General features: G+C 52.1%; 2 protein-coding genes across 4 annotated transcripts in view; both read right to left on the minus strand.

Moving 5' to 3' along the window:
• ATP6V1B1 (ATPase H+ transporting V1 subunit B1) overlaps positions 1–2,523 on the minus strand; it is an 83,387-nt gene extending 80,864 nt beyond the window's left edge. The window contains exon 1 of one of the 2 annotated variants that reach the window (XM_038401061.2): positions 2,383–2,523. In XM_038401061.2, coding sequence (XP_038256989.1) covers positions 2,383–2,491 — 109 coding nt within the window. In that variant the 5' untranslated portion in view covers positions 2,492–2,523. The remainder of the gene's footprint in view (positions 1–2,382) is intronic. The other variant, XM_043512864.1, reaches the window with a different exon arrangement.
• VAX2 (ventral anterior homeobox 2) overlaps positions 1–16,367 on the minus strand; it is a 72,248-nt gene that overhangs the window by 9,474 nt on the left and 46,407 nt on the right. Inside the window, exons 3-4 of one of the 2 annotated variants that reach the window (XM_043512865.1) lie at positions 12,798–14,671; positions 9,882–12,616 (exon numbers count right to left, since the gene is read on the minus strand). In XM_043512865.1, coding sequence (XP_043368800.1) covers positions 14,189–14,671 — 483 coding nt within the window. In that variant the 3' untranslated portion in view covers positions 9,882–12,616; positions 12,798–14,188. Of the gene's footprint in view, positions 1–5,184; positions 12,617–12,797; positions 14,672–16,367 lie in introns of those variants that run through there. The other variant, XM_038400117.2, reaches the window with a different exon arrangement.

Genomic DNA, 16,367 nt, shown 5'->3' on the forward strand with positions numbered 1-16,367 from the left:
GATTGGGACTGAGGAATTGAAGGCTCCACCATACTACTCTAGCAGGGAGGGACCAGCTCTAGGGATGAGCAGGCCGGTCTGTCTCCACAGGCCCTTTCTTCACAGATTGCCAACAAGGGGCCGTTGGTGCAAGGGGCACACCTGGACAGAGCCTCTCTCCCCTCCAGACTCAGTGCTCAAAGTCCACTCAGGAGCCATCACCTGTCTGGACTGATGGGCTGAGTTGGAACAGGTGCCTTAGAGGGGAAAAGGCTCTGTAGCCCACCCCCACACTAGCCAGTCCCCTGCAGAGTCCTCCCCAGGTGACCGGTACCCCTACATCCCTCGCCATTTGGCGTTTCACAGCAGCAGAACACACAACTCAGATCCTCCTGTTCCAAAAGCCAAGCCTGTAGAGCATCTCCAGTAGCTGTGTGCAGTGTAGGGCCCATGACACATGCTTGAGCAGTTCTGATTCCATCCAGTGGAGGGTGGGGGTGCCGCATACACACAAACCAGTCTATAGGATGCACACAAGCAGCAGGGGCTGCTGTCTGAGTGGTTGGGGGGAGACTGGTTTTGTTTAAAGACTTCAGCTCATCTGTTGCTTCTGCTCACGAAGAAGCCGTGACCTGGGAGCTGTGGACATTTGGTGTCATAGTGCCCGTTCCAGGGCTGTGTATTACTCTGAGGAGCTGTCAGGCTGGGCTGACGTCAGGGAGCCTGGAGCTGCTGGGAACTCTTCCGGGAGCTCTCCTTGGGCAAGGTTAGTCAGGAGCAATTGCAGGGCAGGGGACTTGAGGCGCTGACTGTGTGGGTGGGACACAGACACTCAGGTCTGCACACAGAGACAGCCACGCACACCCAGACCCACAGTCTGCATGTGTCCAGAGGCAGAGAGGAAGACAGGCAAGTAAACACACACACACACACAACTAAATACACAAACAGAACCTGATCTCTCTCTCATACACACACACTCACAACTAAATACACAGACAGAACCTGATCTCTCTTTCTCTCTCTCACACACACACACTCACAACTAAATACACAAACAGAACCTGATCTCTCTTTCTCTCTCACACACACACACACACTCACAACTAAATACACAAACAGAACCTGAACTCTCTCTCTCTCTCACACACACACACACACAACTAAATACACAAACAGAACCTGATCTCTCTTTCTCTCTCACACACACACACACACTCACAACTAAATACACAAACAGAACCTGAACTCTCTCTCTCTCTCACACACACACACACACACACACACACAACTAAATACACAAATAGAACCTGATCTCTCTCACACACACACACTCACAACTAAATACACAAACAGAACCTGATCTCTCTCTCTCTCTCTCTCACCCACCCACAACGGCTCAGGAGGGGGGGCAATGGTGGAGACTGCTGAGTACTTTGCCAAGTGTCTTGTATACACAGTTTGGGAGGAGAGAGACTCCTTTGCCATCTAAAGTTTCTCACTGAGCAATCCACTTTCTGGGCCTGATTCTGTTCTCATGTACCCTGGTGTAGATCTGGAGTCACTCCACATTTATGCTTGCGTCACTGAGAACAGAACCTGGTCCAGTGCCCTTCTCTTTGGGGTACATGTCACTCTTTTACTTTAGTATGAAACAGCCTCTCAGACACCGAGCCTCAGCGCAAACACCAGCGGTTATATGAAGCCAAGGGGTAGGTAACTCAGCCCCATAGCCACAGGGAAATGGTGCCCTGGCACCATTGCAGGGTCACTTCCTCTCAGCCATTCTGGGCTGAGGGTGCAGCTAACACAAGGAGGAGGCGGAAGACAGAGACTAAAAGGGTCCCTGTCCTAGAGGGAATTAAGGACTCCAATCCAACAGGTCCCATGTACACCCCATGGAGGAAGGGTGGCCCCCTGAGCTTGCGATACAGATGCCCTCAGGGTTTGAGGAAGGATCCCTCCGTGACTTCCCAGAAATGTGTACCGGGCTTGGCACTTCACCTGAGGTGCTCCAGCCATTCAGAAAGGACAGGTGGGGAAACTGAGGCACAGAGCAGGGAAGTGACTTGCCCAGGGCCATAGAGCAGGGGAAAGAACCCAGGCATCCAGCTCCCCCACCCAGCTGCCTGCTCTAAACACTAGATAACACTGCTGGATAGCCAGGGACAATTCTGGCTTCACAGTCAAGGTTGAAACCACACAGGCCTTGGGGGGGGCCTCAATGTAAAGAGCTCAAGTCCCCACAGCTTTCCCCCCTCCTTGCTTACCCTCCCCATACATAGTCCCTGTCTGGGTGCTAGCGGGGCTAACATTATGGGGGTGGGGGGTGAGAACTGCTGCAGGAGGGGGAGCTTTCTCACCAGCCCCCTCCCGGCACGGCCCCCCCCCGACGGTACTCACTCAGCCTGGGGTTGGTGATGTAATTCCTGGTGACGACGTGGGCATGCTCCTGGGCCCCTGCCAGCGCTGCTGGGTGCCCGCTGAGCCTCACCTCTACCTTGGCAGCCATCGCTGGGCACAGCTGGGGCGGGAGGGAGCTGGGGGTTTTTATAGCAGAGGGTTACGCTCTCCTGCTCGTCCCTCCCGGGCCCACACCGGTCAGATCTGCCCTTTCCCGGCTGCTTTGCTCTGCCCCGCTGGCCCCGGCATGGGTTAGACCTGCCCACACAGGCCCCTGTTGACTGTAAACTGGGGCAGCCTCAACACCTGGCTGGGAGCCCCAGACCCCGTGAAGGTCGCCTGAGAGCTCCCACCTGGGAGTAGCTGAGCAAGGCCACAGCTCAGGGCTCTGCACTGAGCTCTGTGTGTCAGGGGAGTTGGTGGTTGTGTGTGTGGCAGGGGGTTGGGTACCTGTGTGCCGGGGGAGCAGGTGGTGATTGTGTGTGGCAGAGGTGTGTGTAGATGTGTCTCAGGGGAGTAGGTGGTTGTGTGTGTGGCAGGGGGTTGTATAGCTGTGTACCAGGGGAGTAGGTGGTTGTGTGTGTGGCAGGGGTTGTGTAGCTGTGTGTCTGGGGAGTAGGTGGTGGTTCTTTGTGGCGGGGGTTGTGTAGCTGTGTTTCGGGGAGAAGGTGGTTGTGTGTGTGGCAGGGGGTTGTGTACCTGTGTGTCAGGGGAGTAGGTGGTTGTGTGTGCAGCAGGGGGTTGTGTAGCTGTGTTTTGGGAAGCAGGTGGTGGTTCTGTGTGTCAGGGAGTTGTGCAGCTGTGTGTCAGGGGAGTAGGTGGTTGTGTGTGTGGCGGAGGTTGTGTAGCTGTGTGTCGGGGAATAAGTAGTGTTTGTGTGTGGCGGGGGGTTTTGTAGCTGTTTTCCAGGGGATTAAGTGGTTGTGTGTGTGGTGAGGGGTGTGTAGTTGTGTGTCAGGGGAGTAGGTGGTGGTTTCATGTGTGTCAGGGATGTGTATAGCTGTGTGGCAGGGGAGTAGGTGGCGGTTGCTGGATAGCTGTGTGCTGGGGAGCAGGTGGTTGTGTGTGGCAGGGGGTTGTGTATGTGTGTGTCTGGGGAGTAGGTGGTGGTTGTGTCTGTGGCAGTGGGTTGAGTAGCTGTGTGTTGGGGGAGTAGGTGGTTTGTTTGTTGCAGAGGGTTGTGTAGCTGTGTGCTGGGGGAGTATATGGTGGTTGTGTATGGCAGGGGGGTTGTTTAGCTTTTTGCCAAGGAGTAGGTGTTGTTTGTGTGTGGCAGAGGGTTGTGTAGCTGTGTGTTGGGGGAGAAGGTGGTGGTTGTGTGTGGCAGCAGTGTATGTAGCAGTGCTTGGGGTTGTAGATGGTGGTTGTATAGCTGTGTATCAGGGGAGTAGGTGGTGGTTTCTTGTGTGTTGGGTGTATGTAGCTGTGTGGCGGGGGAGTAAGTGGTGGTTGTGTGTGGCAGGTGATTTTGTAGCTGTGGTCAGTGAGTAGGTGTTGGTTGTTTGTAGTGTGGGGTTGTGTATCTGTATCCTGGAGGAGTAGGAAGTTTTTGTGTGTGGGTGGAGAGAGAGTTGTGAAATTGTGTGTGTTTGGAGGAGAAGACAAGTGTGTATATGTGTGTGTGTAGGAGGTTTTGTAATTTGTGTGCATGCAGGGAGAAGGGTGTATAATTGTGTGTGCTTTTATAAGTGGTTTTGAGTGTGTGTGTGTGTAGGGGAAAATTGTGTAACAGTGTGGGTAGGAAGATGGTTGTGTGTGTGCACACCCATAAGTGAAAGATTGTGTAACAGTGTGGGCGGGAAGGTAATTGTGTGTGTGTGTAACTGTGTGTGGATGGCAGCATGGTCAGTCTTCGTGGAGCTTTCAGCATGGCCCAGCAACCTGAGCTCCGGCCTGCGAGCCAAGAATAATCCATTCTGCCACTGCCTCCCTCTGTGGCCTTGGTCCAGTCACTTAGGGCTCAGTGATTCCCTGCCCTGGCGGGCACAGTGGGGCAGATACAATGGGCATGTGCCCTGTGCCAGGTCCCAGTGCAATCCCAGTGCTTGGGCTGCTCTGAGGGCAGGTATGAGACCGAACTGGACCGGAGAGAGGATTGACGAGAACATAAGAACGGCTAGACTGGGTCAGACCAAAGGTCCATCGAGCCCAGTCTCCTGTCTTCCGACAGTGGCCAATGCCAGGTGCCCCAGAGGCAATGAACAGAACAGGGCAATTAGCGAGTGATCCATCACATCATCCTGGCCCAGCTTTTGGACTGGGGCAGGTGGAGAGGCACCTTCTCCAGCTCATAATTTCTACTACTGGATGAAAGCGTTGTGAGAGACCCCGTGTGCGTCTGCCTGTGTGTCACTGTGTTCATGTGAGGGAACATGTGTTTTGCATTTTATTTCCCTAGGACGTTCTCTCTGCCACAACAGGGCCTTAAAGACTCCATCTTTTATACACACCCCCTACTCTGGCCCCACATCTCATCTGCCAACCTGGGTTGGCTATTGTCCGCTCACTCACAAACGCCGGCTGCACACGTTGGTTTGTTAGTGCAGGGTTGCACATGGGCACTGGGTTGCTCCCGTGTGGCGGTTGACAGCATTTATCAGATTTTAATCTTAAAAAGTTGATATTTTGCTGAGCTGGTTTATAGGGATGGGGAGGGGACATTGGGGACGTTGTTTCCTTTTTTTCCCCTTAAAAAAAGTCGAAGTGGGCAATGTTGCTGGCGTTGGACGTTCAAACTGTGGGACTGGTTCACAGCAATTGCTTGCTCTGCACACTTTGAAAGCAAGGAGGAAAAGGCAGGGGGGCATCATGACATCACTTTTATTAACCATCAGAAACCACGTTGTTCATTAAAGTTTTACATACAGTACTTATTTTTTTCTTTTTCAAATTGTACAAGTTACGATATATTTCCAGGATTTATCTCTGGTGTTCAAGACTGTTAGAACTGTGTGTGTGTGTGAAAGAGAAGAGAGAGAGAGAGGGCGGTAGGGTTACAGGTTATTTCCTGAATGGTTGGGGTTCCAGATTTCAGATTTGATGGTGATTCATTGACTTGTTAAAGCACATGTCTGAACATTTCTGGAGGGGATGCTAGCGACTTTGGAAGGATCTCTGAATGCAGCAAGGAATAAGCAGCAGTGCCAGCTGAGGGTCAGGATTTGAGCCAGGTAAGAATAGGAATTATCCTCTCCTTCCAGCCAGGAGTTTTAGGAAAAATATTTGCCATTTTGTTCCAGGTCTGTTAGTGGCTTTCCTCCCCCAGTATATTACTTTCTGCAAAATTGTCTCCAAAATATGGATGGTTTGTTGGTAAGGTTTTGGGGGGGTTGGTTCGTTTGGTTTTTTTACATCCAAACTTGTGACATTTCAAATGCTCACAAAGCCTAATTTTGTCACAACATTTTGGAATTTCAAAAGTTTGGAGGCTCTCTTGAAAGAAAACCGGCCCCTGTTTGGGGTGAAAGCTGGCCCTTTCTTCCTCAAAATTTACAAGGACAAAAAACAGCTCTCAAAGTGCAATGTGCTTGTCACCAAATCGGACCATTTCCCCCAAATTAGAACAAGACACGAGAAACCTTGCAAAGTTGTCAAACGTCCTCATGAATATTTTCCAGGCCGTTATTCAGGGTTTGGAAAAAAAGGGACTGCTGTATTGGAGATGACTGTCCAGCCTAGGATCTTGTCTCAGATAGGGGCCAGCACCAGAGAAATGTGTATGAAACCTGCAGCAGGCAGATATGGGATAATCTGCCCAAAAGAGAAGGTTCCGCTTTCCAATGCCCCTCTGTGAGAGGATCCTGGCCCTAAAGCACGAGGATTCTATTTCTGCCAAGTTTGGGGCTTCCAGGCAAATATGAAATTCTTCATATTTTAATTGCAGGATCTGTGCACAAATTTTGCTGCACACAGATGTGTCAAAATTCAAAAGGTCGGAAATACTCCTCGCCAGGAATAAACCATGAAATGCACTTGAATATTAAAAGGAAACAGTTTGCTAACATAAGGCCCCGATTCTAGGTGTTGGTTTTTCAGACAAACAGATTGCAAACAGAGCTGGAGGAAAAATTAAAAAGGAAAAAAAAAATTGCAAACATATGTTTTTGGGGGTGTGTATCGTTTTTTCCTGTCAAAACACTATATGTCAACCAAAAATGTAATAAAAAATGCTGACCTTTGTAAAATTACCACCAGCATAAGAGCTTGTAGAAAAACATAGGAGGCAAAGTGTGAAAATGCTGTTGCAATTTTTGTTGTTGCAAGTCAACCAAAAAGTCCAGTGAAAAGTCAGATTTGGGGACCTGTAAACCAGCAATAGTAACAAACCCTGATAAGAACAGAGAGATGTGGTCTAAGCAAAGGACTGGGGCCAAAATCCTCAAAGGGCGTTAGGTGCACCTTTGAGGTTCTGGGCCTGGGACAGAGAAGCTCCTTATTCTGGGCTCTGCCAATAATGTCTATGACTTTGGGCAACTCACAGGCCCCTCATTGTGCCTCTGTTTCCCCATATGTGAAGTGATAGTGATACTTTGCTACCTCCCAAAAGTGCCAATTAGCTAATATTTGCAAAGTGCTCAGACAGTGACATGCACGATAAATATTATTTCATAGATATTGATTTTTTTTTAAAATGAGTGAAACCTTCTTTATAAAAACATTTATTTTAAATATTTCCCTTCAAAATAGGGGGAGGAGTTTAACACACCGGCTAAGGGTAAGAGACTGGTCCATATAGAGGAAAACAAGTTACTCCTGGGAGCAGCTGTGGAGCTGGTCACTGAGTTAAAGCAGTAGAGATCTGTGCTTTTAGTGCCTGATTCAGCAAAGCACTAAATCACATGCTTAACTTTAAGCATGTGCATAAGTACCCTTCCTGAACCGGGGCCTGGGGTTTGAAAGACGAATGGTTGACCCCACTAATGACCCTATAAGGGTTTACAAACAGCAGTTAACGGGCATGGGTAGGAATGAATTTAGGCCAAAGATTCCTTATATGAAAAGCACCACAGAACCCTTGGCATGAACTGTACAGGGCTTTGCTTTTAACTAGAGCAGGTGGGCAAAATGCCAATCAGTTGCTGACAGCTAATTTGTAAATATTTTCTATGAACCGTTTCTGGGTTTTGACAAAAAAATGAAACCAAAAAGCTGAGGGAGAATGGATTAAAGTAATTGGTTTCTGGTAAAACTGTTCTGTTTTTGAAAAGCCAAAATTTTTACTGCACTTTTGTTGCAGGAAAACTGGGACCCATGTGAAAATTTTCCATGAAAACAGGCCCTTTGGTGGGAAAGCCAGTTTTGCAAAAGGTATTTCGACCAATGCTGCATTGATTATCTCTCCAGGAAGCCCTTAGGATTTTGATTTATACCCCCCAGGATGAGAAATTAGCTTTCCACCATGTGGGGGATTTAAACCTGTAGCTTTACAGTTACAACCTAGAGTCTAGCCTAGGTTCACCCACTAAGTGACATTGGAAGGTGTCTCCACTCTCCAGTGCTTATTCCCCACCTGTTTCCTGAGGGGCATCATTTCTGGCACAGTGGACACGGGACAATACTATGAAATGGAAAGTTTGCTAACCCCCCCCGCCCCCTCCCATCCTGGCCCCATGGAGGCTGCTGTGCGGTAACTCAGAAGGGCCCCTGCTGTCCCAGTCCAAACACTGTAACAAACCCTGAAAGTGCCGTGGCCCCATTCTGCTAAACACAGAGAGCGGAGCAGGGGAAGGGGGATGCAGATTGAGGATGGGGAGGGGACGGGGAAGGGGGGGCAAATGAAGATAAAAAGAGGTGATGGAGAGAGGGAACAGGATAGCTGGGAAGGAACAAGGGGATCAAATCAGACTGAGCCCATGTTAGTGTGTAGCTCAAGGGGCTCCTCCCATCCCAATTGCCACAGGATGTCATCAGTCTTGGTATTGAGGATATCACCTCAGCCCCCATTGCAACCTGTGTCACAGCACCGCCCCGCCATGACCTCTCTTTCCCACCCAGCGGGCAGCAGCCCTCCATGCACAATCACTGACGGGATCGCAGGGAAAACCCACCCACCCCCAAACATTCAGGGCAGATCCTGTCCATGGTGACAGTGGTGTCACTTCCCTGAAACCAACAAGGCATTTGCAGCTGGGATCTCAGTGGGCACTGGGAGGGGTGCCAGGCAGGTGAGGTCAACTGGCACATTGCTAAGGATTCCCTGGGTAAAATGCGAGCTTGTGGGTATCATCTGTCCCTCTAAGGGTTAATCTTTGCACACCCCTGCCACACACCCCCCATCGGCTACCACGACTCGGCATATATTGCACAAGGCTCCATCTGGGTGAATGAGCCGACATGGGTGTCATGAGATAAAGTGGCATGGGCTCCGCCCAGAGGGCTACGCAGTGGGATGTGCCCTAGACTCCAAACTCCGCTCCCTCTTCATCACCCCAATGCAGGGACACCCTGAGCACTAGGAGAAGTGCTGGGTTTGGGTGCTGTGGAAGGGGGGTGGCTGGGTCCGACCAGGCCAAAATAGCGACAGATCTGGCTCGATCCATTCCTGCTTCCCAAAGCCGGGCCTTTAATGCGGGAGTGGGACAAAGAAGGCGCTCGACTATGCTCCTAAAGATCACGGGTTCGAGTCACACCTCTTGAGTTCACCCAGCTGCACAATGGCTGCCTGATCACACAGGTGAGAGCCGCCAAAGGTGGCTTGCCTGCTGGTCACATCACGCCCTTGCGTCCCGCTGGCTGTGAAACTGACGTGCCTGAACTGTGTCAGCCCCACCAGCCATCAGCTCCGGGGGCCTTGACTTTGACAAAGGAGGAGTGGCTGGTTGATTTCGCTTGCCAGATACCCTAGAAGGGCTGGATTAGCAGGCTCTGGCCTCAGCCCCTGTGCTGCTAGCAGTGAAAATGCAGGCCCTACCTACGGCCCTGATCCTGTGAGATGCTGACCAAACAACACTGCTGAGGACGGCAGATTTCGATGGGGTGCAAAGCCGTGCTCCTTCCCAAGAATCTTCTGCACTTCATCCCTCCACAAAGCCAGGTTTGCTGGCTGGAGGCAGCAGGGGGACCCTCCTGGCCCCAAACCCATCTGCAACCTCATGGCAAAAGAGCCTTCGCCAGGACACTCAGCAACTTCCTGCTGAGCACTGAGCCTGAGAGGTGGTGGGACGTGGGAGAGAGGGGTGAGGCGGGGGGACCCCTTAGAGATAGCAAGGCCAGGCCAGGCCAAATGCCCTGCTGAACAGCAGACAGCAATCCAAGCACAATATGCCACCGGCCAAAGCCTGGCCTCATGGAAGCCATTGGTCTCAATGGCGGGAGTTCAGGGTGGGTAACGTTGTCAGGATTGGGCCCTAGTTTACAATGGCAGAAGTGGCATCTGTGACTTGTCAATGCCAGTTGAAGGCCTGTGGGGACCAACCCTGCCATCAAAGTTACAGATGCCAAGGCCAGATGGTACCATGGGACCATCTAGTCTGACCTCCTGCATAGCCCAGGCTGGAGACCTGCCCCGAAATAATCCCTAGAGCCGAGCTGTTAGGAAAACATCCCACCTTGATTTAAAACTTGTCAGTGCTGGAGAATCCACCATGGCCCTTGGTAAATTATTCCAATGGTTAATTCCTTTCCATTACAAAATTTTCACCTTATTCCAATCTGAATTTGTCTAGCTTCAACTCCCAGCCATTGGATCCTGTGAGATCTTCCTCTGCTGGACTGAAGAGCCTGTTATTAAATATTTGTTCCCCACATAGGTACTAAAAGATGGTCATCAAGTCACCCCTGAGCCTTCTCTTGGTTAAGTTAAATAGACTGAGCTCCTTGAGACTATCGCAACAAGGCAGTTTTCTAATCCTTTCATCATTCTCATGGCTGTTCTCTGAACCCTCTGCAATTTATCCATATCCTTCTTGAATTGTGGGCACCAGAACTGGGCCCAGAATTCCAGCCGCAGTTGCACCCGTGCCAGATACAGAGGGAAAATCACCTCTCTGCTCCCACTCGAGATTCCTCTGGTTATACACCCCAGGACCCCATTAGCCCTTTTGACCACACTGGGAATTCATGTTCAGCTGATTAGCCACCACAACCCCACCAAATCTCTTTTAGAGCCAGTGGGACTTCAGCCACTTGCAGGATCAGGACCTAGGTTTGCAAGGGAGCCAAGAGGGCAGGAGGAAATCCTGAAGCCCTTCCAAGTCGACTTGCATGAGGAAGCCTGTTGACATCCAAAAGGCTGCTTGCAGGAGCAGAAGTGTGGATGCCAGGATCAGGCCCTCCATCTGTGCCCAATTCTGAGAGGTACTGATGCTGAGCGTCCACAACCCCATCGATGCTGCAGGAAGCTGCAAGTGCTAGGCAGGTGCTCAGCAGTCCAGCCCAGCTCCCACTGGTGTCGATGGGAGTTTGGCCCAAGTCAGGACTGCAGGATTGGGCCCATTGCTAGTAGTGCACTTGTGCTCTCACAGCCATTCTTCCCTCTTACACAGCCCACACATCCTGGATTCACCTGCTTTCTGCCTGTTTATGTGTCTATTTCCCTATTCCCAGGACCCAGCTGGACAGACAGACAGGAGTCCTGGCCAGCCTCGACTCCAATCAGTCATGCCCATCAGCAGGACATGACACATCCCTGGTGTCTGTGGCAAAGTGGTAGAAGTCGCTTATTGCACCAGTTGCATTGGCAAGGAGACAAGGCGGGAGCAAGGCCATGGTGAGGGGTTAAATTAGAGATGGGGGGGAGGGAAACAGGGTGGCTTTGGCTCTGCCCAGGGTTCACTGGGCCTCACAGAACCAGATCAAGGATGGTTTGAATCTGGGTTTTGTCTGATCTGAACTACCACTGCCCGGAGAGTCAGGAGAAACGCTTCTGAGTTTGCAAAAAGGACAGGAGTACTTGTGGCATCTGTGCTAAGAAATGAGCCAGAACCAAAGTGCCACATTCCAATAAGCCTCAGGGGGCTTTTGAAACCCTTTTGTAAAGGCCTGCACCCCGTGCCCACTCAATTGAGGGCTGAACCAAAACCTGGGTCTGAATTTGAGAGGGTTCAAAAGCTGGATCTGGGTCACAATTTTATCTCTTGATCGCACCTGTAACTTCCAGTTACCGGGGTACTATTCCACCAATTTCTCTTCTCTCTGAAAACCCTTTACCCACTGTAGTCACAGTAACCTCACACAAGCTAGAACTGAGAGGGGTGAGACTGGGAAAAGAGTTCGATTTTTGCTTTTCAGTTGGGCTGCTTCGTGCATTTGATAACAATTTCTGTACAATCGTTTTCAGGCTGTCCTTGTCCAGGCGCTCAGTCAGTTGCGCCTCTTGTTTGCGTCCCTCTTTCACAGGTTTCCAAAACAACAAGAACAGACGATTGAAATGGCCAGCGGCACATGGGGTCAATGTTGTGCCTGAAATGACATTGAATGAGAAACGCTCAAACCTGTTCAATCCAAGCCTTGTTGCGGTGGAACCTGGCTTTCTGTCCCTGCAGGAATTTCCATGGGAAATGCCCATTTTCAATGGTTTGAGCATTTCGTTGAACCCCCCTCTCTCTCCCCCGCCCATAACTAAAGAGGCTGGTTTTCTGCGCCCAAGCATTGTCAGCCAAAACCTGAAACATTTTCATTTGGGTCAAAAATTTTCATGGGTGGAGGGAGGAAAATTCCCAAGTTGCTTTGAACTCGGGTTGTTTGAAACTGACAGACTTTCCACAGGTGAAAAGAAAAGGATGACTTGTGGCACCTTAGAGATTTAGAGTCACTAAGGTGCCACACGTCTTCCTTTTCTTTTTGCAGATACAGACTAACACGGCTGCTCCTTGGACACCTTTCCACAGGTGGCATCTCTTTAAGGCAAGGACCAGCCTCAATCTTCTGACACCATCTGATTAATCTTAAGGGTGAGAAAAGGTCTTGCTAAAGGCTTAGGTCCAGATCTTCCAAGGTATTTAGATGCCTAACTCCCATTGGCATCAAAATACCTTGACTGTTTGGGCCTTAATGACTAACCCACATGCTGTCACTGTTGGTTGACATGGAAATGTTTGGGTCTTGGGCTCTTTTCCCATGTCCCTAGTAGAAAAGCCGTAAAAATGTGAGTCACGTTAGTTAACATCCCTGCATAGCTGTGTTTTCTAGCAGCCATATTGTCCAGGCTGGCAGCCGTCCTGGGAGCTGTGTTTATTATCCTGCTTGGCAAGTGGGCATAGACATTGGGGTGTTGGTGTGATACATAAATTGGTGACTATTCATAGATCAGGAGTACTTGTGGCACCTTAGAGACTAACACATTTATTTCAGCATAAGCTTTCCTGAGCTACAGCTCACTTCATCGGATGCTCAAATAAATGTGTTAGTCTCTAAGGTGCCACAAGTCCTCCTTTTCTTTTTGCGAATACAGACTAACACGGCTGCTACTCTGGAACCTATCCATAGATCGTTTGTTAAGCAGCTGTATACAATCTGTAGGGCTCCCCATTAGTTCCCCATCTGGGCAAGCTGTCAGTGCTGTATATACCCTGTCAAAAACCAATGGCCGCCGCTCCAAACACCGGACACTCCTTTTGGGGCCGCGGGGGGGAGGGGGGGATGCAATGATTTGGGTCAAATCCATCCTTAAAGCTGCTGCTCTGGAACCTGACTTTGCACCGCTGCAGAAGAGCTGCCAGAGGCCACCAGGCCCGCCTGCAGCGCAGCCCGGCTTGTGCGCGGCGCTGGAGAAAGGTGAGAGGGGCTGGGATCCGGGCAAGGGGCTCTCTGAGTCCCACTCTTCTCTGTGCCAAAAGTGCTTGTGTGTGTGTGTGTGGGGGGGGGGGGGAGACCTGAAAGGATCGTTGGCACCAACGCCAGCCTGTATATACAGTCCTCATTCTGCGTGAGGTGCCTGCTTCCTCCTTCAACCACACCCCCGCTACCTTGATGGGATTAACAAACCAAGGGAGGGTAGTGCTGACCCCATGTGCAACAGGGACAGATTAAGGCAAGATCAAAGAGACTAAACTCTGAGCCTCCCCCTCCTGCGACGGGCTCCCCAAACTCCCCCAAGCCACCTAATCAAAGGAGCACGACGTTCTTTACAGATGGGAAAACTGAGGCATAGAATGGGGACGTGCTCAGAGGCAGAGCCAGGAATAGCACCCAGGAGCCCTGACTCCCATGTCTCTGCTCTAACCACTAGATCCCACTGCCTCTCTAATCCACACGCAGGAGCGGCGATCTGCTCTTCCCAAGTCACACCCCGCCCCTGAATTTTGTAACATCACAAGCCCGCCCTATAAAACCCGGGATTGGCTTTAGCTGCCTGGCGCTTCCTTGGCCCCCGTCCAGGTGTGGCTCCACGTCCAGGGTACTGGGTGATTTCTGGAGCCCGCAATCGAACCGCGCGGTCCCGCTCCTCGGCGCTTTGCTCGGGTGCGAGGATCATCGGCAAAGGGAGGCAGAATCAAAGGCATGGTGCCGGCAAAGCTTCCCCAGAGCCTCACTCCCCACCCGGGCCCCGACGGCAAGAGGCAGAGCATCTGGGTATAAACACGACCTGGCTGGCACCCTGAAGAGGGGCGCGTTTGACCCCCAGCAATCTGCGATGGGGCGGGGCCCACCAGCTGCGCTTTCCCCTGCGTCTCCCCGGGGGACCCCCGGGCGTCGGGCACGTCAGACAGGGTGTGTTTTTCTTTCCGTGGCAGGGACACACAGTCACACGCACGTCACCTGGACATTTCTGCACCGGCCTTTGAAATCCCGCTGGCCAAAGACTAGCCCCAGGCGGGAGACACGGCGCGGGGCGGGGAGGGGGGCTGATTTGGACACTGGGTTTTAGTTAAAGGCTCGGCTTCTTGCTGGGGAGAGCGCCGTCTCTCCTCCCCGGCCGCGTGTAAGGCTCAAAGGCAGAGGTCCCCAGCCCGTAGCCGCTGGGTAGCTCCTGCAGGCTTCCCAGGAGCGGGCCGCTGAAACAGAGCGGGGGGGCAGGGAGCCGGGGTGAGGAAGAGGAGGATGCTAGAGACGGGACCTGCAGGCGGAAGGCTCCGGGCCCCGGAGGGCTGTTTCCGCGCCTGCTCAGGCCGGGCGAGGTGGTGCCGGAGGGAGCCAGGCTGGCTCCGTTCCCGGCAGGGCTCCCGATGGGATTCGAGCTCGGAGAGAGCAAGTTGGAAGGGGCCGGCACGGACAAAAGTCTCCCTTGTTCCAGGAGCCGGAGGATGTTACACGTGGCGAAGGATTCGGAGGTGGAGGACGAGCGTTTCTCAGAGTCCCTGCTCTGGTCCTTCTTCTGCTTGGTGCGCCGGTTCTGGAACCAGACTTTCACCTGGGCGGGGGGCGGACAGAGTGCCGCAGAGGTGGGAAAGAGAGCCAAACAGGGTGATGGAGGCGAGGGGGAGAGGCGGGATGGGGAGAGAGCACGCAAGGGGAAGCAGGGAAAGACGAAGGAGCAAGAAAAGGCAGAGAGGGAGGCAGGGAGAGAAAAGGAGGGAATGGGAAAGGGGAGAGAGAGAAAGACACAGCTACAATGTGTTAAACATCCTAGAGCAAATGGATTCACCCACCCAGTCACTTTCCCAGGACCCAGAGAGACAATGGGCTGTCTCCAGCCACCGGGGACAGCAAAACCTGGAGCGACAGGCCCTCTGTGGCAAACGCTGTGTCCCTTCCGGGGAGAAGATGCCCTGGCTACATGGAGCCCATGGCTCAAGGGAGGGACATAGCAGATGGAGGGATAAATGGATACAGCAGATGTGCTCTCCCCAGGCTGCGTTTGGGCTGCCCATTGGGCGGTGTCCATCGTCCCTTTAGACCCAAGCTCTTTGGGGCAGGGATCCCATTAGCCGCTCCGCATATTTACCCAGAGTGCAATGCAATGGCCCGATAGAAAGAGCGAGAGAGAGCAATGGGACCAAACCAGACCTTGGAGCAGCCCCAGGCTCTGGTGGATCTGCTTCCAGAGCTGGAACCAACTTCTGTAGCTGACTGTGCCCTGTCACAGGCCATACCAAGGGACGTGGCAGATTCTCCATCAGGGACTGTCCAAATCAAGATTGGTGTCTCTTTCTAAGACACACTCTAGCTCAACCACAAGATATGGGCTTGAGGAAGGAATCAGGGTGTGGCATTCACTGGCCTGTGTTCGGCAGGTCATAACAGCATCTGCTGACCTTAAAATCTATGAACCAGACCCCCGGTCTGGACTTGCCTGGACTCTGGGAATGTGGAAGCTCTCAGCACATCATCGCCTCTCACTGAAATAAGGAGCGGGGCTGGGTTAAGGCTCAGTGGGCTGAAACGCAGGCTTTTCCTCAAACCCCTGGATGACACTTGCCCTTTGAAACCCCAAGTCTCTGTTTTGCCTCCCAAACCAGGCAGCCCAGACACCCTAGAGTAACCAGCTCCTCCTGCCGCTCTGCTTCTGACCTGTGGCCAACCCTAGGCCTGCTCTGAGCTCACTGCCTAGACGCCAAAGGGCCGAGGACCCACTTGACTGTGCCCCTGAAAGAGAAGCGTGACAGAGCGAGAGGGGGGTACTGAGATGCCAGGAAGAGAGATGCAATGGAAAGCCAGACAGATAAGGGAGGGGTCTGTATAGGGAGATAGATGAGATGGATGAGGCAGGGATATGTGTGAGGACAGATGGATGGATGGACGGACGGATGGATGGATGGACAGTCAGACTGTAGACCTCAACTGCGTGTTTAAATTCTAGCACTGAGGGCAGTGAGCGTCTCAATCACCCACGTCACTGAGGAATCGCGCCAGCAGGACTGGCAGTGACTCGCGTCCTCATAACCTGCAGCCCTCACGCTCCCATTGACACCACAGGCCTGCTACACTGAGCTGCCGGACCACAGGCAAGGAGCGGGTCTTGGACCCTCCCCCAAGATAATAGCGAGGCAAGTGGCTTAGCAGGCTTGGAGAAAGGCTGGGAGATTTATACTGCAGGAATAGCATCTGCAGTGACACCTGCTAAGACAGGGGCTCCAGATCCTCATGCTCCTGGGCACCAGACCAGC

This window comes from Dermochelys coriacea, chromosome 4, assembly GCF_009764565.3.
Source record: "Dermochelys coriacea isolate rDerCor1 chromosome 4, rDerCor1.pri.v4, whole genome shotgun sequence".
NCBI lineage: Eukaryota > Metazoa > Chordata > Testudines > Dermochelyidae > Dermochelys > Dermochelys coriacea.